This window comes from Stegodyphus dumicola, chromosome 6 (assembly GCF_044657685.1).
Source record: "Stegodyphus dumicola isolate Sdum_Otavi_A_Nest chromosome 6, ASM4465768v1".
In the NCBI taxonomy this organism is placed as follows: domain Eukaryota; kingdom Metazoa; phylum Arthropoda; class Arachnida; order Araneae; family Eresidae; genus Stegodyphus; species Stegodyphus dumicola.
Genome location: NC_140773.1, coordinates 27,936,190 through 27,961,358, shown reverse-complemented (window position 1 = coordinate 27,961,358; position 25,169 = coordinate 27,936,190). Strand labels below are relative to the sequence as shown.

Below are 25,169 nucleotides of genomic sequence, written 5' to 3'. Positions count from 1 at the left end.
TTTATTTACTCATATACAAGAAGAATATAAGGTTTAAAAATATTGTTAAATGCAATCTAATTCATGTTTGTTTTTGTTATTATATAGTATGCAAAGTTTTTGCATATTACATACCAAGAAAGATATATTAAAGCTAATATATAGAAAAAATAATGTTTTTATATTATAATTATTAAATTTTTGCTGTAGTATGAAATATTATGCTTGCTTTTTAACAGCCCATAGGAGTGCTAGTTGTTGAGCAATGCAGAATCCAACCAGAGTTATATGCTGAATTGCCTAATGCTTTTTCTATAAGTATGTATTTTGTAGTAATATAAACTGTGGCTAATATTTATTATACAAATTATGAGCTTAATTTTCAGGCAAGGGATTTTAGTGAAATTTCATTTGATGCTTTCTGATTATCTGCGCCATCCTCCCCAGAATTTGCTAACTTATTAGTGACTAATTGCTGCAGCCACTTTCTAAATGGTAATGTATTAAGAACTTGATAAAAGAGAAATAAACTGACAAAACTTAAAAAGCAAGAAGGCCAAAACACCAAAAAACACCAAACAGCTGCTCAAAATTGGCAGATTTTTTTTAATACATAAAATTTGGTTTTTAAGAAGTACTACTTCATGAAATGCGAATTTTTGCATTCTGTATTACTGGGTAAAATGCCATAATTCTGAAGAAAAAAAAAGCAGCGTTTTTTTTATATCAGCTGACAAACTCCACAGCCTCATTACAATTCCTTACAAGAAAATACTCAGAGTAAAAGCAAACACTAATCAGAAAAATGACCATTAAATTTGAAGATGGAAATCCAAGGCACACCTACCTGGGTTGCCTCATAAATACATTTTGGCAATATGACAGTTTGGTGACATGGTTTGTTGACTCTTAAATGCTTTTCAGAGAGTGGCAGATAATCAGGACCCTTCATTTTAAGAGTTTTGTAAATTTGTAGAAATACTACAGGCATGTTTCATTAAACATTTTGCTTAATACAAGAATAACTATAGTTCTGATCTTATTTTCATTTGCTGCTTGCTGTTATTTTGATTTAAATTACATTCATCATATTTTCAGTATTTCTGTATCATATTTATAGTTAGTAACCTAACATCGAGCCATAGATTGTTCTGTGAAAAAATTACATTCGATTTGTTGTGTATCTAAAAGCCTTTCTTAAAAACAGTAGTTTGTAGGTCAGAGCAAGCAATTAAGAAAATGTGCCTAACTTCTTTTGAATGCTTCAATTTTTAAAAAATTTTAAATAATGTGTAATTGTTTTATTTTACTTTAATGTGTGTGTGTTTTATTTTAATTAATGCATTTAATTTAATTAATATTTTTTTTATTTGAGTAATTTAATTTACTTTTATTTGCTTAGACAGTTGTACTGTAATTTTAGAATATTTATTGGCAGAATGAAATAGAATTATATATATTTTGTTTCATGTATTTATACAGTGGTGTATCACATAGCAAATGCTTTATTTTCTAATTATGGGCATCTATTTTCATATTTGAAAATTATATTTTTGTGGCACCATCTAAGAAATGGCTCACCAAAAGTGGTAGATCACACACTACATCAGTACCAAATATTTTAATCCAAGCAATGGCAACACATTTCTTTTAAATTGCTGAGTTTTTTGTTAAATTCAAAAGGCAAATTATATGTCCTTTTGCTGAGTAACAACATATTTTTTCTTTATATCGCTGAATTTTCTGATAACATTGTAAATGTAAATAACTTAATGCCAAGTGGCAGTACAATGCTTTTATATCACTGAGTTTTTTAATTAGAAAAGTCCCTAAATTCACACAAAATGTGAAATAAAAGCAAATCCAAGGTTCAAGCTTCAAAGTGCACATATTCGAGTGGATGACTATGTATGTTAAAAATTTAGTGGCGGCTCTGTATGCCACAGTTTCTCCACAGCTTATGTATATACGCATAATGAGTATCCCACAGTGAGGAGCTTATGTATATACGCATATACGCACATACAGAATTTTCCATTATTTAATGATAGATACTTATTGCTTTCATTAATATATTTAGTAGCTTATAAATTAAAATATATATGTAAGCTATAAAATATAAATGCAAACTACTAACTTTAATTGGGCAGCAGTCCCTTTTACTTCCTCGCTTTAATTTGGATAATTCTCCTTTCTGTCCTAAAAGTAGTAATTATTCATAACATATCAGTTTAAATTGTGACATTTTAAAGTTAATCCTCATCATACAACCTTATATAATGCACAATGCAGATATCTTTTATTTAATCACTAGTGATTCAGTAACTGTCGTGCTTGATGAACTTTTACACAGGCCAAAAATGCACATAACAAATTTGATTCCACATTACAAACCATTATTAATATCTTTGTATATTATTAACCTATTAAACATGGAGCTAATGTTTTATTATATTCTATTGAAAATATCGAAAATGCATAATCTGGGCATAAACCAAGTTAATGAGCAATCGAGTGGGCAAGTAAGCATATATTTAATATTAATGAAGACCAGTGAACTTGAGGATGTCCAATAAGAATTTTTGTAAGAAGAGGGAGGGAGCACAAAGGGTTCGTACTTGTGGCAGTTATCTTCTGCAGAACTTACAGCCAATTAGCAGCATCAAGCTGAGGTAACAAAGTGGTAGATCTATTCAGCCACTATGCCAGCTACTATTTTAGCACCAACTTGTCAACTTTGAACCACTTTTAAATCTTGTTGCCCCCTACCTCCTCCAAAAAAGAGGCAGTATCCATGAAAGTTTGATTTTGTTTGGTTTATTTAATTATGGGGAAACACTTGAGGGTAATCTGCCTAAGGGGGGGATGCTTCGTGGAGAACTTTCTAAGGGAAACTGGCTCATATATACATTACACATGAGGAAAATCATGAAAATGCTCATGCAGTGAGCTCGTTCACCGGGAATTGAACCTTGGTCGAACTACCAGTGTTCAGTGACTTTACCGCTTGGTCGCTGGTAGGCCATATCCAAGAATGTCAAGGATAATTGAGTTTTCCATCTCCATTGTAATAAAAGACAAACTAAATTTAACTGAAACTCTGAGACAATATGCATATGTGATGTTTATAAATATTTGTATCACTAATAAAGTAGTAATTTCTTACAATTTCCAATACTGGTAGAATTTTGGCATTTTTGACATTCTGTAAACTATTTTACAGCATTCCAAATTTTTTCAGTAGTTCCAAGAACAGGTTAAAGTTATTTTGATAATAACATCCAGTAATTAGCTTCCTGTGAAATGAGCAATTTTCATACAGAATTTCTTTTGGTTATGCATGACACCACTATGTATATATGTAATATAATTATAATTTTAATGGTCAGAACTCCTTAGTCCTTTTTATTCTTTTGGATTTTTCCTTTTTTCCATAATGTATTTTAATATTTTAATTGTCTGAAGCATGATCATTTTAGTTATAACCGATTTTGGATTTGCACCGGTTTTGGATTTAAAAAGCTGCTAACATAGAAGAGATGGCTTTTTAACGATGCTTTTGAATATTCAGTCATACATTTCCTTGCAAAAGTTTTAATCTTTTATTCAATCACGTATAACAAATCTCTCTTTAGAAATCAAAACATCAAGGTGATGTTAAACTTTTTGTGGGACAAAGAACAGAACTATTTATACAAGAAACTATTTATAAAAGAAAACTAAACTGAAATCTTTTGTTCTATGTTTTTATTTTGAATGAATAGTACTTAGTTCTTTTGGCTTTTGATGCAGTTGCCCTTCAGTAAAGAGTCTTTATGTTTCTATATATTGTATTCCTGTGTGCTTTGCAAAAAATGCATAATTTTTCAAGCCCACCAGCGGCCGAGCGGTAAAGTCGCTGAACACTGGTTGTTCGGTCCGAGGTTCGAATCCCATGAACGGGCTAGCTGCATAGGTGTTTTCGTGGTTTTCCCCATGTGTAATGTGTATACAAGCCAGTTTCCCTTAGAAAATCCTCCACGAAGGCATCCCTCCCCTTAGGCAGATAGCCCTAGTGTGCTTTACCATAATTAAATACACCAACACCAGCATAATTTTTCAACCATGAATTTATTGTTGTTATTTACTGTTTTGTTTGTATTAAAAAATAAAGGTCAACTTCAATGAATGACAGCTTTATGTTATTATATCCATCTGTCTTTATAGCTGTCTAAATATTTAAAAAATGCTGTTGTAAATATGTATCTGTTGCTTTTTAATATATTTTAATACTTTGTTTGACATATCTTGATTGAAAGATTATATACTATGTAGAAGAATAATATTAACAAACTACTATAAATCATTTCATTTTAAATTAATTTTACTTTTAAGCATTTGCAAATGAGTTAGAGAGAAGACACTATTTTGGTTCTCATTCGCCAAGACAAAAGGAAGATTGGATTAATGCTTTAAAAGAGTGCAGGTTAGTAAGTCACTTTTCGTAGTTTTGAAATGTTTTTTTTTTTTTTATTTTCTGTTTCTCATTTATTGTAGTGTAATATTACATAGTAAAATATTTTTAGAATAGTGAAGGAAATAGTACATGTTTGCTATGAACATTGATAAAATACATTTGTATAATGCAGTACACAAATGTATTTTATCAGTCCGTTTTCTTCAGGAGAGTGTGAGGTCCGTTTTCTTCAGGACTTTGACTATTCTAGATTTTAAATCATCAGTTTAAATCTAGTAAGACGATATGAAGAAATTATAAAATTTAAGTAAGTAATATTTTTTTATGAAACAGTGAAGCATTTATGATTTTAAACGGTATTAAAATTTACAAAAATAAATCTCTTAATTTATTTAGACATTTCTTTTTCAGTTACAATGTTTCATTGTTCAAATTCTGTAGTTGCTGAGTTGAGAATTCCCACAAAATTTTCAATGCTTTCAAAGTTTTTCTTTCTCGACAACCTCTGTGTAACTTTCTTCATTATTGATAGTAATACTTTTTCATTTAGAGTAGATTGCTATAGATTTTTGCCTTTTGTAGCAACCTCTTTGTCACTTTCTTCATTATTGGTAGTAATATTTTTATATTTAGAATAGATAGCCACTGATTTTGAGTAGTGTCTCATTTTAGCATATCTTAATGCTTAGCTACCCATCCACTATGTCTATTCACGATGTATCATGAGATTGGAAACTAAGACATGTTTTTCCACTAAATTTTGTCTTATAAGAATTCTGCACTGAGGAAGTTAAGCCTGAATTAAATTAGCTTAGTTATTTATTATGATTATGTCTATTCCCCACATAAGCTTAAGGCTTGTACGAGTCCCAAATAAATAAACTCCATATATACTTAAGGCTTATCTAAATAATAAATTAGTAATTCTTAATTCAAATGACACTTAATGTAATCTTTTGGCCTATGAATATATCATTTACTAAATCTATACTTTGAATATGAAAATAAATTTCTCCTCATAAGCTCCTTATCAATTAAAAAAAAAGGTGTTTTAGACATTGCTGCTGGAGTCATTTCTCAAGCTGCCATGAATTGATGGTCACATGTTGATGAAATAAAAAAAATCACAAAATGAAGGCTAGGTTGTCATCAGTTGTATGTTATTCAGTAGGTGTAAAATAAGTATATTATATAACTTGAAGGTAAATATTTTGATTTGAGATTCACACAAAGCAAAATGATGGCTTTGGAGCCAATAAATTATTGATAGTATTGATTTAAGGTAGTTAATGATTGTGTTTTTTAATATGGAGGCATTTTATTTAGTGCCAAACTGAAATTAAGAATAAGGACCTTTTGCATACTTTATTATGAAAATAATGTCTACTGCAGATACATAAAGAACAACACTACTTTCGGAATCTAATTCTTTCTCCCCCTTTTTTTTGGTGGCGGGGGGGGATGCTGATTGTCCAGAAGTTTAGATATTACATAATTTTGGATATTAGACATCAGGATTTTAGGCTTTGTACCATATTAGATTAATTGATAAGGTAGCACTTACTTGGCATGCAAAATTCATAGATACTGAAAGCATTTTGTAGTTTTAGAGGGCATATCATTGGTAAATTTAGTTGTATTGAAATCACAACCTGTCTAAATATTTAACATTTATTACTTTCATTAAGAATACACCATATTAAAATTTTATGGCATAATTGTTCTTTTATTTAAAATGTGACTTGGCAAGATTTGAAATATTTTCCTCATCCACTTGGTTTTAATTTTAGGTATAGAAAAATATTTTAACTTTATATCAAGCTTCAAAATGGTTAGTAAAGCTTGGCACCATTTCTTATTAATTTTTATTTTCATCTTCTTTCTCCACATTTCCTGTGGTCTCAGTTTGTTATTGTGTAGACAAGAGTATTCAAAAGATGTTGGCTCTTTTAAATACATTTTGAGTCACAAGTTCAGGGCTGAAGAAAAGACCTGAACCTGAAGAAAAGACCTACAGCCTGAGAAGATGATGTCTATGGTAAATCATACATGCAGGAAGATAATTGTTGTAGAAATCATAGTTTGAGATTCTACATTATTTGTAGGTACGGATTCTTAGAAGCTTAGGATGTCTTAAATTAAAATATTTTAATATTCATTTGAAATAGTTACAATATTAGTGTTTTTGTCTGATATTCAAATTTAATATATAAATTTTAGTTGCATGTTTTATTTGCAGCTGTTTGCAAGAAATGCAGGTTTAATAATTCTCATTCAGTTATTATGTCATAAATGTAATAATCTTTATAAATTTTGAAACCTAAGGCCATTGGTCTGTCAAGAGTATAATTTTATCCTAAGTTTTCAATAGAATTTTTGGAATAACTAATGGATTTTTAATACAGTACAAAGTCTTTAATCCGGACTCGTCGGGACTTCGGCGATTCCGGATTAGGGGTTTTCCGGATTATAGATTATCAATTTAAATCTGGTAAGATGGCATGCAGAAATTATAAAATTAAAAATATGAAACCATAATTTATGAAATAAAGAGCAATTATAATCTAAAGGGTATCAAATTTTACAAAAAAAAAAAGTTTAATATTTATTTGTTTACTTTATTAAACATTTCTTTCAATGTAAGTTAAGATGCTTCGTTTTTTGTGCTAATACTTTCTCTTTAATTCTATAAACAGACATAATTTCTTGTTCAGTTACAAAGTTCCGCTGTTCAAGTCCTGTAATTGCTGTGCCGAGAATACCGACTAACTTGTCAATCGAAATTTTTTCGTGTTCCCTAACCTCTCTGTCACTTTCTTCATACCTTTATCCATTCTTTGCAGCAATTCCACGTTTTGTTTGACGGACATCGAAACATGCTTTCGCTCTGTAGATCCTTTGGCAGCTCCAGAATCGGAAACTCTTTTTGACATAATCGAAAGTCCAAGCTTAATTTTTATAAAATTGCTCTAACAGTCTGCAAAAAATAATAAGCTGGATCCAATTAGAAGATTAAGGAACAATGCAGTCTGCAACATTAACTGAAATAGATAATTAGATAATTTTAGCCTAACTTATACCGTCCGTTATACATTAAATGCACATGCGTAAACGTATTATACACATGCGTAAACACATACGCATGCGCAGAAAGTTTCTAGCTTTGAGGTCCGGATTATAGATCATTCCGGATTATGGACGTCCGGATTAAAAACTTTGTACTGTATTATCAATTTCTTGAAATGTGTGGGATGTAAATAATCATATTAGAGGTATTTTTAAATATTGTTCTTGTAATAGTTCTTTTATTTATGTGATGAGATTTTAAATATTTTTTTTTTCTCTTGTAATAGTTTCCTTACTTTGCTAACTGACATGCTGCATGTGTGCCATATTTATTCAGATTGACCTCTGTATAGGCCCGAGGTCAATTTAATGGACTCTTTTTAGCATAACTTTAACAGTGATTTCTGGTTTGCATGATACTATATAGGACTTCTGTATTTGAGATTATCCCTTCTTTAGAAGAACAGTGAAATGAAAGTGTGTTTAGAAACGTGAAAAATAGTGCTTTGAGACCTTTTCCCTACAAATATCTTCCAAAGTTTGCTATTTGTTTGTGGCATAAATATTTTCTGATTCTGGTGGCTACTTGCTTTTCAACTTGAAATGAGTTAATTTTTATGAAATTAGTTCTCTATTCTGATATATAACTAGCAAAACTTAGTAAAGGCCAAAATTTTACTCATCTGATAGTAGAGAAGGATATGCAAGAACAGATTGCAATTTTATAATGTTATTAAAATTAAATAATGACAGAGCATATTATTTTTGTCTGGTGCATGTGGGATAATTTTGAAAAAGACGAGAAACATATGGAATGTATATATTACTGTGTGTAAAATATGTAATATGAATATTGCAGTTATGATTTTGTTTTCATTTTTCATGATAAAATTATGTGTTTATTAAATTGGTGCTCCTAAAATTATGCAGTTATGATTGTATTGCCATTTTTCATGATAAAATTATGTATTTTTAAATTGATGCTCTTGATGATATTTATTTTTCAGTTATGAACACCAACGATCAATGTTAAAACAGTTGCAAACTACTCTTCTAGAGCGAACAGGATCAGTAAGTTTATGTTATTATATACAGAACTATGATTTGGTCATGAAAAAACTACTCCATAGAATAAAACAAATTTTTCCTCTTAGAAATAAGTTAATGTAAGTTATTTAAAATAAGTTAAAATTGTTTTGTATTTTGCATTCCCTGTATTTTGCATTATAGTGCTAAGATTTCATTTGGGGTTATTTGACTATTTCAAATATTGCTTAGTTGCTTGTATTTTAACCCTGGGTTGAAATTTTGGTACTTGGTGTATAGTATCACAACCACCTTAATTAGAAGTAGACAAATTTTCAATATATGCTAAACACTGGCAACACATGCATAACCATTCTTCAGGCAACCTTACTTATAATAATCATTTAATCAAGCAACTTTGCCATTCTGGTAAGCTCTTTTTTTTTTTTTTTTTTTTTTTTTTTGGGGGGGGTGTGTGTTTGTTTTATTTAAAGTTCACTGGTTTTTATATGCAAATAGCGATGATATTTTTTTACCTTAAATTCAATTTTAAACATGCACAAGTGGAATTTTCCAGCAGTGGAAAAAACTGCAGTGAAATTTCTGCAGGAATGTAATAATTTGCCACAAAATTGCTAAAGTAACAGTGTTCAGACTTATATATAATCCTGTCTGATGTCTTTGCTCCATGCATCGTAATGTTATTTGCTTAAACATAGAAATAAAATAATCCAGGGAATGAGACTCTGCAGCAAAAAACATAACATTTATGTAAATTTAACAATAAAGTAATGTACAACAAAAGGAATGGTGGTCCACAACTATAGAGTAAATCCAGTACTGGGTTTTCTGGAACAGTAGAAATACAGCCATAACAGCTTGGCTATTTGTAATAACAGCAAGCACCTCAAATGTGCAACCCAGAACTTGCTACAATGAGAAATCCAAACACTGTACGCTCTTAGCACTCCAGTCAGTGATGTAGCTGGGGGGGGGGGCATCTGTCCCTAAGTGCAGCATTTATGGAGCATAAAACTGATGTTACAAAATTTTAGAATTATGTTTTCCATTCTTGGCAAACAGGAGGGGGTGCAAAATCTTTATTTGCCCCAGGTACTAAAAACCCTACCTATGACTCTGATTTATCTATCAGGTACAATTCCCATGCAGTGCTCCACCAGATAACATACCTGTTTTTACATTCACTGCTTTAATTGGACTAGAAGATATATTAGTTTAGCTCATATATATCAGTTACAAAAATAAATATCAGATGTGAATCCCTCGACATATCAAAGTGTAATCACAGGCTGGTATCCATGTTATTAATACACATGCTAATTTGCAGGGAAATCAGTTGATACTGTGCACCGAAGTTCAATGCTTCACCTATGACTCCAAGAGATGGACTGTCGTGGTTTAGTCTCAGATTATGCCTCCTATTAAATGAGAGAGGGAAAGTTATTAGCTCCATCTCTTGGATCTGGCTGCTAATTAACAGTTTTCCACACCATCATCTTCATCATTCACTCTGTCTTCCCACATACAATGATATTTAGAACTGTTATGAGCATTAAATATCCCCATTTTCTTGAAGATCTTCAATATTATTGCTTCATCAACTACAGACCATGCCCCCCAAAATCATGAACAGATCAATTACTAATATGAAACCTAATATGATCAATTTAATATTTTATGTTTTTAAATTTATAATATATGTAACCAATAATTTTATAAACATTCACAGCCTTAATGTGATTAATACATGTTTCTAACATCATCTGTTAAATATCTGTAATATAAAAATTTATTTTATCACTTACATTTTATTTATATATTTATTGTTTTTGTGCTATGAGTTTTAATAATTATGCCATTTAACAGAGAAAACTTAATACTTTACTGAAATTGGTGGTAGCTCGGAGAAGAATATTCAAGATCACCAAAATTATTCTCAGCATGAAATGTAAATCAATAATAACTGAACAGGAGCTCCATATAGCTTCCAATCACTGAATAGGCTCATAACAAAAATAACTGAATTGACAAAGTCAAGGTTCCAGTGTGGCCAGTATTTATATGGCTCCCAAACACTTTTGAAAGCTTAAAGAGAAAGCTTTCCTAGGTCTTCAAAAATTTTTTCTTGCAAATGTATCCATTTACAGATCCATTTTAAAAGCTTTTAAGCTAAAAAGGGAAGCTTGCTTTCTGAATGCCTTGGGATAAGGGAAGATTTTCTGAACCATGTGCTAAAAGTAAATAAGGAAATAGATGCAAGTAAAATGGTATTTCTTTGTTAGTAGCTTATCTCACCCCTGAGGAACAAATTGCGTAAGAAAAGTTTGAACATTCAAAGTGCAACTGCAAAATTAGGAATAGAGTGAGCAAAATTGTGAGTGGCTGTAGTCAGTCATTGTATGTATGTGGCACCTCATGGACAGCAACTGAAATTACTCAACATATATGATTTGCATTTTATGGAGGGTGCCTGTGGTTGGTTGGCTGAAGTAAAATAAGGAGATAATATTAGAGAGGATTACATATATACATAATGTTTCAGTTTTTGCATTCTTGAAAGATATATTTTCTTGAAATTTGAATTTTTACCACTTTTAAGTGTATGTATATAATACAGTCAAATCCTGCTACAGCGAGCCTTCAAGAGACTAAAGTTTTTGTTCTCTTTACAGTACTAAAAACAAGTATTCTTCATAAAAAATCATAAAAACTGACTGAGAAATAAAATTCTGATTAAGCCAGCACATGACTTCCCACCAATTTCATATTTTAAACAACAATGAGCTTTAAGTAAAGGTCAAGTGATACTTCTTTTATAGCTTGTTGCTATTTAAAATATGGAATTGGTTGATCATTTATTTGTAAATAAAATCTAATATGTTTACAAACTTTGTAGCTAAATGCTACTTATAAGCATTACTCATTTATTATTTTGTTCTCCCATGAACAAATAGAAAATGATAACTATACATGCTTATGTATATATCCATTGTCGTGCTTTCATCTGAAAATACTGAATTGATCATAGGCTTTTAGTCTAAATCTGCTTTTGGAATCGCAAATCAATGATTTAACAATCACAAAATTTTCAAAAGCAGCATATCTTTAGAACTCCCGATAGAATGTTAAGTGTTGCCATGGGTTTTTTTCCAGTCTTTTCTCAGTTCATGATATCAGTGATTATTAATAAACATTAATTGAAATGATTTCCAGTTCAGACTAAAAATGGTGAATTTTAAATTTGTATCATGAGCATTTTATTTCACGTTTATGATAATAATTATATATGATAAATTATAAAGCATAAAGGCCATGGTTTGGACCTTTCCCTTTATTACTTTCTTTTAAAATATGCAATACGATTCATCTAAAATATGCTTATAATTACAAATTGTAATTTTATCCATCATATGTACTACTGCCCATCCAAAAAGCAACATCATTTAGGAAGCATCAGATAGGCTTGAGTTTTGCACTATATTGTGTATGATTAGCATTGCAGCATACATGTAACACTGTCTAGTAAACTATATAAAAAGGGAGAAGAGTAGGTTGTTTCAAATATTGGAATTGTGTGTCTTCGTGAGAAGTTTAGTAAAAAACAACAGTTATTCCAACAAATTTCAGATTTTGATAGAGGAAAATTGGGGTTTATGGAGACCAAGGATTAGTCTTCCAAGAAATTGTATTGGACTAAATAAAGCCCCAGCAATACAAATATTGAATTAATGGGTGCAGAAGGGATGGACTGACCACTAAGAATGATTGTACTTGCTTCTTTACATGACTGTCTAAGAGGAATGGCCTAATGTGCTCATTCTTTGTATTGGTGTTAAACAGCTGGGCACTGTGCCCTACCCTATATCGAATAAAACTTTAAAGTTTTGAAATCATGTAAAAAAGATAACATAAGAGTTTTTTAAATTAAATTGAAAATTGTAATCAATTTTAAAAGCAAAATTTTGGTGCTGATGGGAATGGTAGATTGCACACCACCATCAAGAACCCTAGGGCAAAAATCAGAATACCATTCAACATATAAGCAGGATATGACTAAATTTTGGATACCTGAACAAATATACTGAAGTGTGTTTTCACCATTCTTTTCATTTCCTTTTTTTTCTTTCTTTTTATTATAGGATCCTCTTGCTTCTTTTTCTGCTAACTTAAATGAGAAAAGTATAGAAGAAACAGATTCTGACAGTTATTTTAATCGTGTTCATTATTTCTCAAAGTCTAACACAGGTATGCTCAGTATATCCTAAATTTTTATTATATTTAAGATATTTTCTGATAATTATATTACTAAATGCTCACTTTTTGTAATTTTTTTCAAATTTTCTTTTTTATGAATAATTTATTTATCATAAAAAATTATATTCTGAGGTAGAATATTTTGTAGAAAAGAGTTGTCCAAAGAAGCCTATTGGAATTACCTTCGCTACTTTGATTAAATAATTTAGTCCCTAGAAAGAAACCCTCTGTGAGTGTGATAAATAAGGAATGCTGTTTGGAATTTGCTTTGAGATGCATAAAAGAAAGCTATGGCTTCTGGAGAAATGGTAATGTGGAGTACTGAAAATCAATTTAGTATGTTTGGCTTTAGGGAAGGGCAAATGATTTGTAAAAGGCAAATAAATAGCTATAAAAACAAAATTTAATTCCAACAGACAAAGAATCTTTTTTAGACAAAGGATTTTCAAATTTTATATCTAGAAACTTTTTTTCATATGTATCACATTGGAAAAGCCATAGAAGATGCATGCATGCTGAAGGTATTTATTCTTGAATTAAGTGAAAAATGCTTTTAAAATATCTTTGAGAAAGAACTTCTTTTATTAATGAAATAATGTAATAGTATTTAATTTTTGGATTTTCAAACTGAAGTCTCACAGCAGTATCGTCCAAATTATTTAGTAGAACAACTCTTATATATTTTTTCCTGGTCATATTTTTCTGGAACTCCTATTCTTATTTGTTTGAAAATAAGACCAGGTATTACATTAATTTATGCTTTACAAGATGTATTAGTGCTTATATTCTAGCGATGTCTTATTTTTTCATGCACAAAGTTTTATGATTATGTACTTAAAGCAATCTATATTTCTTCCTATAATCATGAATATAACAATAAAGCTCCAAACCCTGAATTTGGCTTGAATTTCTTGTAACCTCATTTCCTGTAGAAACAGTTTACATTACTGAAGGAAGCCATTCATCTAATGTTATGATGCTTTAAATTCTTCTAGGGATATGTCTAACTTTGGTGTCATTACAAGGGCAATTGCATGAATATTAGCCCTCTATACAACCAAGTTCTGTCCTCTTTTGTTACCAATCCATTTGCAGATATCTCCCAACTAAAAAAATACTGGTTGCTGACCTGATCCACTATTGTGCTTTTTAGCATTTTCTTCACCTGCATATTGACTGGATTTATTATACTCTGATCACCATTTCCAGACCATTTGCAAATCCAACTTCTGTTTGTAGAAAGCTGTAAGATTCTTGCTGTGAAATTACTTCATGATTCCTTTCTTGTACTTGATGGAATAACTTTTTTTTCACTTAATCTTAGTTTGAGTTCAAAATATTGTTTTCCTTTAACTATATTATTAAATCAAATGTTAATTGAAGATGTAGGAGAGAGGAGTGACAACTAACACTGTTATGAATGCTAGATTATATAAAAGGCATGAAAAACTGCATGCAGAAAATTCAGAATATGTTTATTTGACATAAATTCATTAAGTACAGCAAGTAAAAAAGAAATTACTTGGCCGATTGGCATTGACTTCGTGTTTACTTGGCCGATTGACAAAATTCAGCTTGCGTTGTTCATGTCTCGGAAGTGCAAGTTAGGATATATAGCACTGTTTCTCTAACATTTATATTTTGACCCAAAATATGATTTATTTTGAAATAAAATGCTTTTTTATTTGAATAAATGTTGTCAGCAATCAACTAGAGCATAAAATGCGAACATTACACCATTAAACTTGTTCTGTAATTTACTGAATGGTTAAAAACTATTTATTGAAATATAGAATAATAAATTCAAACTACAGGAGTATGTTTGAGGGAAAATCATATAACAATGAAGATAAAGAATCAAAATTTAATAGTGCCATTAAAATATAACCAAAGCAAATGATATGTCGGTTTCTTAACAAACATTATGACGAATCATCATAAATAAATTTAGAATTAACATATTTTATATGCTTTTAGATAATGCATAAACTTTGTTTACGTAGACGGTTTAGAAGTCTAAAAATAGACAGTGAAAATTTTTCTTTCTTACATATTTTGTTTGAAACAAGTTATAAAAACTTATTACTGTTTCAAAAATCTGTTGAATGACTGTAATAGAAAAGATGTGCATTGAAGTTTGTGATGAAGTATGTGATTGAAGAATTAACTACTGTAATTATAAATTACATGGTTAGGGTAAAACTGATTCAGTTTTTTAGTTGATGTCTTAGGCGTAAAACTTACAACATTAACCAGTTCAGTATTTAATATTTTGTAATTTCTGTTTAAGGTATTTCTGATTTTAACTATTGATGTTGCAAGCAATGAATAATCATTTTGGAAAACAAAATTTATAATCAAAAGTTAACTTATACATATGATCATTCACAAATTAGCCTGTAATTCTTGCATGATTTGCAGATTAAAATTTGTTATGTGATTTATTAAACATTAAAAAAATAAAATTTGCACAAAAATTTAAGCAAAAGGTTTGTTTTAAATGTAATTTTAATGCTTAGATACATCCACAAAATGTTTTGTAACATTGAAAGAAAGTAAAAACTATGAATTTCTGAAAGGCTTCTTAAAGGAAATTGTAAGCAGGTGCTAAAAACTTAAGCACTTGTATTTTTATACCATGAGTATGAGAAATGAAATATGTTTTAATGCTTTATGTAATTATTTAATATCCTATGCAAAAATCTTTATTTTAAAATTGTAATTATTTTGTATACTAATGTTTACATTCAAAATTAAATCCAAGGGTAATATAAAATTTTGTAGCTACATATGTATTGCAAATCTGTTTCAACGTACTTATTTTAATTTTGTTCAAACTGTAATACGTATTTTCCTAATAGTCTTCTGTTCATACTGTTCTACACTCAGAAAAGAAATGTAGAAACAAATGCAGGAACTTTTAAATTGAAATTCTGTTCAAATTAACTTTTAATTTTATTCAACAGTTGTAAATTTGATATTTATGCACAAGTTAAGGCATAGAATCAAACTATGAAAAAAAAATGGTATGTCATTTCAGAAATGTTCAATTTTATGTGAAAATTCATATGTTCAAACTATATATGAATCTAATAATATTATAATATAAGCTTTTGGGATAAATGCAGTAAATTTTGTGACCAACTAAAATGGAAGATCTAGAACTAACACCCTTTTTTTTAACTCACTGTACATCTGTTACTCACAGTGTAATTATAAATCACCATACTGAACTATGAAAATCCTATATCACAATTTTGTCTGACCATTATCAAGTATGCACATATGTTGTGTCTGCACTTGCCAATAAGTCCAGCATCTGTCTGATTGAAAATCTTAATTGGTGCCTATTTATACTAAGTTTTCAGGGAAAATCATAAATGCTGAATTTTTGGTTTTTCAGAGCAGTTCTGATTAGGCCTTAATGATTCATTAAAAATTTATCTATTGTATGCTGAAATTATTTTTGAAACCAAAATCCATGGTACTATTTCTTGCCAAGTACTGAATCTAACATCAGCATGGGTAGGCAAAAGTAAAATAAAGACTTTTTATGAAGTTACGTACTGTAACATGAAATGTGTCTAATTTTTATTGTAAATGTTGGTTTTCAAAATTTTTCAATAATATTAGTTTTGATGAATACATAAAACTTCTGAAGTTCTCCATGTTTGTACTGTGTAAATAATGGTATTGTTTATAAATGTTGTCTGCATAATAGATGATCTTAATTTAAGTTCTGTATTCTTCATTATAGAGTATGCAAATCTTCTGTAGACTGAAGGAGGTAAAGTGCAGTATGTATGTATTTGCAAAAATTTTTCAAAATATAATATCATTAGTAAAGTTGATGAAAAACTAAATTTTTACTGTATTGTTGATATCTTAATAAAAATGACAAATATATATGTATTTTTCTGTTTTTTTCCCTATTCTAGGTTATTTTTCAGTGCTTTAGACTATATGGGGGGAGGGGGAGAGATATTACAACTAAGTTCTTCCTTTTATATGCATTTTTTCTCTCAAAACAACATTTTTGTACTTTTGTGGTTTTGGTATGGTACTGATGATATGTGTTATGTTAATTTATGAAAATTGAAGTATGTTATTTTATTATAATTCTAATCTTAAGAAAGTGCTTTTTCTGGGTATACCCTCTGGTAGATCAAGAAATATCTCAGAATAACTAATAATTAAAAAAAATTCAGAGTTTTCCATACTATCTCCTGAAGTATTACTTCATTTTATAATAAATTATATTTATTTTATAATAAATTATAATAAACGTAAAAATAAAGAAAAATTAACATATTTAAGAATGTAAAGGGAAAATACACTAAATACACTTGTATATTTACAGTTGGTATTTCATAATAAACAATATAGGACACATGGTGATATATTTATTGTGTCTTTTAAGTCATTTAAAAATACTCCTGCATCGGATTTGAATTAGTGCCTGCCAAGATACTGAAATGTGCTCATTACTGATATCTTGATAGAATATTAGCCATCTTATTTGATTCATAGCAGATATTTCTAAATATTTTGAGTATTCAAAATTTGAAAAATTAAAAAATACAGAAAAATTCTGCTTGTTATATCTAGTTTAGACAAGGACATTATGTGGCAAGTGGTTGTACCTTACAAAACCAAAGTACCTTATTAAATTTTTAGTATAATGATATATGCAAATTTTAGCATAATGATATATGTTAAGTTTTCAATTCATTTTTTAATATATTATTTGAATATCATATCTGTGTATGTATAAATTATGGGTACTCATAAATATACATATATGTGTGTGTTAAACACATATGTATGCACATATATATATATATATATATATGCATACATGAACACACATATACATAACCATCATACATACACTGCATACATAACACACATATACATAACCATCATACATTCACTCATCAAGAATTATCATCAAGAATAATTTCTTAGAATACATTAACTTTACATAATTTTTATTGATATTTAATAATTTGATAAAATTTCACTTTTTAATTCATTCTTTGCCTGTTTAGTAGCAATTAAATATATAAACTATAATATACAAATTGCTTTTAAAGATGTTACTAGTAATCTGGCATTCAAACTGCAATTCAGTTTTTGATATTTGAGGTGGAAACATGGTCTAGTGGTAGCTGTCTCCATGTCTGATTTTATTTAAGAAGTTAAATTTGTATATAGAATTTGTGTGTTTAACATTGAAATGTTAAAAATTGAATTTTAAAAGCTATTTATTAAGTCGTGTTGTGTAGAATGATTGATATTTCTTTATTAATTCTGGATTAAAGTTGCATTTATTTGTTATTTAATTATTGAATATGCCTTAGCTGGTGACAGAAGTTGTTTAAAGAGCAATATTTGAGCAGAAAGAGAGAATTTACATATATATAACCATCATACATACATAACCATATACATAACCATCATATATACATTGCATACATAACACACATACATATGTATGTACATATATACATGCATATATGAATACATTCATCCATACATACATTTCTGAATTTGGCGCCAATAACTGAAGAGTACCAAATTGTATATAATTATTTTATAAAGATTTCTGAAAATTTTCTGATTAGGATGTAATTTTTGATTTTTTGACATGTGAAATTTTCTTAAATAAGAAAGTGCTTCCAAATCATATTAAACCATAGAATTTCTGCTGAAATTAATGACATATCTCTAAATATGAACTTCTTTGATGGTACACTTGCGAGGAACTTCATTAATAAACATTGGCAACCACAGTTAACCATTTCTGGAATAATTATCAAGAAATGGCGAGAAAAATAAGAATATCACCAGAACAAAAACAATAAGCTTTGTATGGAACATTATCTGGACTATGAATGATTAAGAATTTGTGGAAATGTTGAAAGCTTTCCAGTGAGATATTAATTGGTTTTGTCTGAATGTTACAGTGAATAAAAGCAAGTAACTTTTATAATATAAAATTATAAAGAAATTGCTAGTTAAAATTTTTTTTTGTAGTAACTTGCTCTTCTGTTTTTGCAGAATAAACAGTTTTCTGGAATAAGTGTGATAAAAAAAAAAGACATTAAAAAAGTGCATATGAATGAAAGAAGATGAGTCCTTATGGGGGAAAAGGGAAGAAAAATTGTTTTGAAATATATCATATCAAAATCCCCCTTTTTCAGTTATAATCATATGAACATATTTTTTGTTTACTGAAGCCTATGAAAATTATCCTCTTGAGAAAGGTGAGAGCTTGACAGTGATAAAACAGCTTTGAGAGCTTGACAGAGATAAAACAGCTTTTTCCAAATCACATTTATAATTCGTGTTGTTTTTTTATTTATATTTACTTAATTACTTTTCCAACTCATCAAGAATAATTTCTTAGAATACATTAACTTTACATAATTTTTATTGATATGTAATAATTTGATAAAATTTCACTTTTTAATTCATTCTGTGCCTGTTTAGTAGCAATTAAATATATAAACTATAATATACAAATTGCTTTTAAAGATGTTACTAGTAATCTGTAGATATAAGGCATTCAAACTGCAATTCAGTTTTTGATATTTGAGGTGGAAACATGGTCTAGTGGTAGCTGTCTCCACGTCTGATTTTATTTAAGAAGTTAAATTTGTATATAGAATTTGTGTGTTTAACATTGTTAAAAATTGAATTTTAAAAGCTATTTATTAAGTCATGTTGTGTAGAATGATTGATATTTCTTTATTAATTCTGGATTAAAGTAGCATTTATTTGTTATTTAATTATTGAATATGCCTTAGCTGGTGACAGAAGTTGTTGAAAGAGCAATATTTGAGCAGAAAGAGAGAATTTTGACATAGCATCTGCAATGGAACTGTGAACACTTTTGTTGACTAAAGCAGAAATACTAATATAAGCACTAAACATTCAAGCTTCTTTGTAATTCACATCTAATGAAGGAAATTGTTTGATTTTGATTAAATTCTATTTTTCAAGCATAATAATAACACTAGACTGTTTCGTGATAAATAAAAATTCATCTTCGAATGTAAAATATAATGCAGTATCTGTGCATAAAATTACAACTAAGAATAATGTGATAAAGTAGTTTTTTTATTAAATTCATAATTATTGTTCATTTAGCTATTCAAACAGATGCTTAAAAATTGTCTACAGTCAAAAGTCTTTAATCCAAACTCGTCGGGACTTCGGCGATTCCGGATTATCGAATTTTCCAGATTATAGATCATCAGTTTAAATCTTGTAAGATGGCATGCAGAAATTATAAAGTTGAAAATATGAAACTGTAATTTATAAAATAATGAGCAATTATGATCTAAAGGGTATCAAAATTTACAAAAAAAGAAGCTTAATATTTATTTGTTTACTTTATTAAACATTTCTTTCAACGCGCGCATGCGTACCTTACGCATAGCCGAAATTAGAAAATTGCAACAAGAAAACTGTTTGATTTGTATTCGTGATATTTATAATGACGAGGAATTTGATTTAAATCATATCAAAGACAGAGTACATTGAGATTAAATACTACATTTAGTAAGGAATTATAAGCCGAATAAAAAAAAAACATCTGCCCTGAAGATAACGATAGTGCCGACAGATCAACTTCCAGTTCATTGCGCGCCGCGACATCCCCCCCCCATCCCCGCGCAGAGCAGCGTGAAATTGATAAACAGATTTCGGAACGGTTAGATAAACAAAGGATATACCTTTATCCATTTTTTGTAGCAATTCGTTTTTTGTTTGATGGACATCGAAACATACTTTCGTTTTCTAGATCCTTTGGGAGGTCCAGCATCGGAAATTCTATTTGACATAATCGAAAGTTCAAGCTTACTTTTATAAAACTGCTCTTACAGTCTGCAAAAAATAATAAGCCGGATCCAATTAAAACATTAAGAAACAACGCAATCATCAACATTAACTGAAATAGATAATTAGATAATTTTAGCTTATACCGTCCATTATACATTAAACGCGCACGCGAAAACGTATTCTGCGCTTGCGCAGACGCATATGCACAGTCATAAATGTCTTGCGCGCACGCGTAAAACGCCTATGAGCATGTGTCAACGCGGCGCATGCGCAGAAAGATTTTAGCTTTGAGGTCCAGATTATAGATCATTCCGGATTATGGGTGTCCGAATTAACGACTTTTGACTGTATTAGTAAAATCTGTAGATGAAGATTTTTTGATAGTATAAAATTTGGATAAGTAATTAAAAAATGTGAATTGTGTGTATTTAATCATTTTTATATATAATAGTATTTTGGTTTCTATAAAAGATGTCATTAATTTCATTTTTAATTCATTTAATAACTTATATATTTCTTTTCAGTATTGGACCATGTTTAGAGTGCCTTTTTCTGATGAAAATTTGGATTGATTATATTTGACAAATGATAAAGCATCAGTGATGTTAATGATTATAAAGAATTCTGGATATTTTCCTGCCAGTATTTTATATGTATTTTCATGTTATTGAATTATATTTTTCATTGTTATTGTAATTAAATACTGATACAATAGTTTGTGATCATATTTACAAATGTAAATTTTATGTATAAATATAAACTTTTTGTCCTTTTTAAAAAAAATTCAATGCATAAAGTCACATTTAAGAATTGTTGTTGATGATTGATGCTTGATTAAATCCAAATTCACAAGTATTTGAAAACATCAAATTATTCTATGAATTAAAATCAATAGTACAATGCATTTTAACTCTAAAACTGAAGAAATGTGCTTTATACAGATGAAAAGAAATCTAGTTTATTTTGAATGGTAAAAAATGGTATATTAGGAAATTTTTTCATTCATGCTGTTTTTTTAAAAATATTTTTTAGTATGCTATGCATTAGAAATAGCATGCTGATTTCTGCATAAACACGTCAGAGAAACACAGCAGAATATTTATAAATTTTCAAATGCATATTTTTATTAACACATTTACAAAATATTAAAATATTTTTATAAAGTTTTATTGAAGAAGTAAGTATACAAGTTGCTGTATGTCTATTTGAAAGATGCCTTTTTTACTTCCTTGTACGAAGTAAAAAGTAAGTACAGTCAAAAGTCTTTAATCCGAACTCGTCGGGACTTCGGCGATTCCGGATTATAGATCATCAGTTTAAATCTGGTAAGATGGCATGCAGAAATTATAAAATTAAAAATATGAAACCGTAATTTATAAAATAATGAGCAATTTTGATCTAAAGGGTATCAAAATTTACAAAAAAAGAAGCTTAATATTTATTTGTTTACTTTATTAAACATTTCTTTCAACGCGCGCATGCGTAAAGCATACCTTACGCATAGCCGAAATTAGAGAATTGCAACCAGAAAACTATTTGATTTGTATTCGTGATATTTATAATGACGAGGAATTTGATTTAAATCATATCAAAGACGGAGTACATCGAGATTAAATACTACATTTAGTAAGGAATTATAAGCCGAATAAAATAAAAACATCTGCCCTGAAGATAACGATAGTGCCTACAGATCAACTTCCAGTTCATTGCGCGCCGCAACGTCCCCCCCCCCCCACGCAGAGCAGTGTGAAATTGATAAACAGATTTCGGAATGGTTAGATAAACAAAGGATATACCTTTATCCATTTTTGGAGCAATTCGTTTTTTGTTTGATGGACATCGAAACATACTTTCGTTTTCTAGATCCTTTGGGAGCTCCAGCATCGGAAATTCTATTTGACATAATCGAAAGTTCAAGCTTACTTTTATAAAATTGCTTTTACAGTCTGCAAAAAATAATACGCCGGATCCAATTCGAAGATTAAGGAACAACGCAATCATCAACATTAACTGAAATAGATAATTAGATAATTTTAGCTTATACCGTCCGTTATACATTAAATGCACACGCGAAAACGTGTTCTGCACTTGAGCAGACGCATATGCGCAGTCGTAAATGTCTTGCACGCACGTGTAAAACGCGTATGCGCATGCGTTAACGTGGCACATGCGCAGAAAGATTTTAGCTTTGAGGTTCTGGATTATGGGTGTCCGAATTAACGACTTTTGACTGTATTGTAATCGTGAAAAGTTTCAGGCAGCATATTTCAATGAAAATATCCATTTTGACCACTATCGAATGCAATTTAATGATGTTTTTGCGCGATATCTGTACGTAAGGACAGAATAAAAGACTTGTTTCTTCCAAAAAAATTATAAAACTGCTTTAAAATTAATTCTGAAGAGAATTTTTCGTGGCGTCTGTACGAACGTATCTCGCATAACTCAAAAACGAGTAGCCTCAGAACGTTGAAATTTGGTATATAGGACTGCTATAACATGTAGATGTGCACCTCGTATTTTGGTTGCAATCAGCTGCACCAAACATATATAAATATATTTATATATATATCCACTCTGTTATCCAGCTCGGTGATCTCAGTTTATTTACTCTTATATGTTTGTAAATTGTACATTTTTTGCTTTAAAAATGATTGAATTATGTTGTTCTTATCTTCTGGTTAATGTTTTTATGCCTTTAGTAAATCTGTATGAAATAATTTTTGAATTATCAACAATTTTAAAGTTGTTTAAGTGCCGCTAAGCCTAATAATTTTTTTGATGATGGTCATTGCTTGTTTACATTTGAAACAGCAGACTAGTGGATTTGTTGCCAATCTAGAGAAACTTAGCTTCGCAACAACAAAAATAACGCATTCATTTATTATTGCGAATTAAATCATGCTTAATCCTTTCTGGAATTTTTTCGAGGAAATAAGTGTTTAAGATTTACTTTGTAATTTTAAATACAGATATTTTGAGTTTTTATGTATTTTTTCCTTGTCGCGAAGTGAGAACTGAATTAATTGAATGAGAAATATTCAATCGTCTGTGAAAAACTGTTTCTTTTGCTTAATTTCTTTTATACATCATTCTAGCTTTATTATAGTATTTGAATAGAACATGTGGCAACGATTAGATAATTCTATTCTTTAAATGATATAAATTTTGTGCATTCTTTGTTATAATATGAATGAAATATAATACTGTTAAGTGAATCTAGCACCAGAGTGTCGCTATGGTAAACAAATACTAGAGTAAAAATGCATTTATTCTATTCTGGTTTATGCGATGTCGGCGAAGTAGATTTAATCCAATCCAATAATTTTAAATGAAAAGCAAGAAAAAATGCGTATAATTTAATATTCCGTACAAGGAAATCATGTGGTGTACACATCAGATTTTTTTATTCTTATTAATGTTATAAATTTATTCAGGATAGTAGTTTAAAAAAAATCTGCAAGACTTGATAAATGAAAGAAATGCAAGAAATGAACCACAAATTCTTTTACTATTTGGAGCAAAATTTTATCCTTAAGTGCACTGAGCATTTTATTTGAAATTAATGATATCGTGGGAAGAATGAAGGTGGTAATTGTTGAGGCTTTTTATGCTCTTGAGTCGGCAGCAAAACAATATTTGTCTTACCATCAATGAAGAACAAAACTAAGTTCACAACTGCTGAAAACAAATTATATGTTTTTGAGGAGGTTGGAAAGTTTAAATATTTGGATACAATTGTAAATAATAATGATATAACTATTGAAATCAAGAACCAAATATCATGGCTAACAGATGCTATTATGGTTTACGAAACCTTATTGATGTTACGGATGCTATTATGGAGATGAAGCCAGTTTAAATCAAAATATCTGAGCATTAAAACTAAAATGCAGTATTACAGCACCTTAGTTAGTTATATGGAAGTTGGACAATAAGCAGATTAGGATAGAGTAATGACATTTGAATGAAAGATTTTGATAAGAAATTTTGGTGCAGTAAGGGAAAATGGAGTGTGAAGAATAAGATATAATTTTGAACTACAGCAGAAATTTAAAGATTAAACTGAAGAGCGACTGGTTTATACTACAGATATAAATATATATAAATATAAAATTTTTACATTAATCTTCTTAGAAAGAATGTTTTAAGTAGTAATTTTCTCTAGTGTTGTAGAAAAACAAGTTCTTTACTATAGAAATGATTAGGGTTAAAAACTCTAAATAATACGATTTTGATTGTTTGCACCTGATATAAGAATCGGGCCACTCGGTACAGGATAAGCACTGCTGGAGTGGTTTATTTCTTTCTCATTTAACAAAAATCTTTTAATTCAAATGTGTATCCTTTGGACTTTGCTTTAAATTTTATTTATAGTTAAGATGTCTAGAAAATGAAAAGCTATCTTCAGCTGAAACACATTTGATGCAATGGCTATTTTAAAAACATTTGACAAGAATGCAAAATTTATGGAAGTGTAAAAATCGAAAAATCTTAATATTCTTGTCAGAACTGAAAA

General features: G+C 29.4%; 1 protein-coding gene across 1 annotated transcript in view; it reads left to right on the top strand.

Moving 5' to 3' along the window:
- Positions 1–21,505, top strand: part of LOC118188096 (pleckstrin homology domain-containing family J member 1-like) — a 42,135-nt gene extending 20,630 nt beyond the window's left edge. The window contains exons 3-8 of the mRNA XM_035358445.2: positions 219–297; positions 4,354–4,444; positions 8,509–8,572; positions 12,688–12,793; positions 16,560–16,603; positions 21,175–21,505. Of these exons, the coding sequence (XP_035214336.1) occupies positions 219–297; positions 4,354–4,444; positions 8,509–8,572; positions 12,688–12,793; positions 16,560–16,579 (360 nt within the window). The 3' untranslated portion in view covers positions 16,580–16,603; positions 21,175–21,505. The remainder of the gene's footprint in view (positions 1–218; positions 298–4,353; positions 4,445–8,508; positions 8,573–12,687; positions 12,794–16,559; positions 16,604–21,174) is intronic.
- Positions 21,506–25,169: the final 3,664 nt, after the last annotated feature.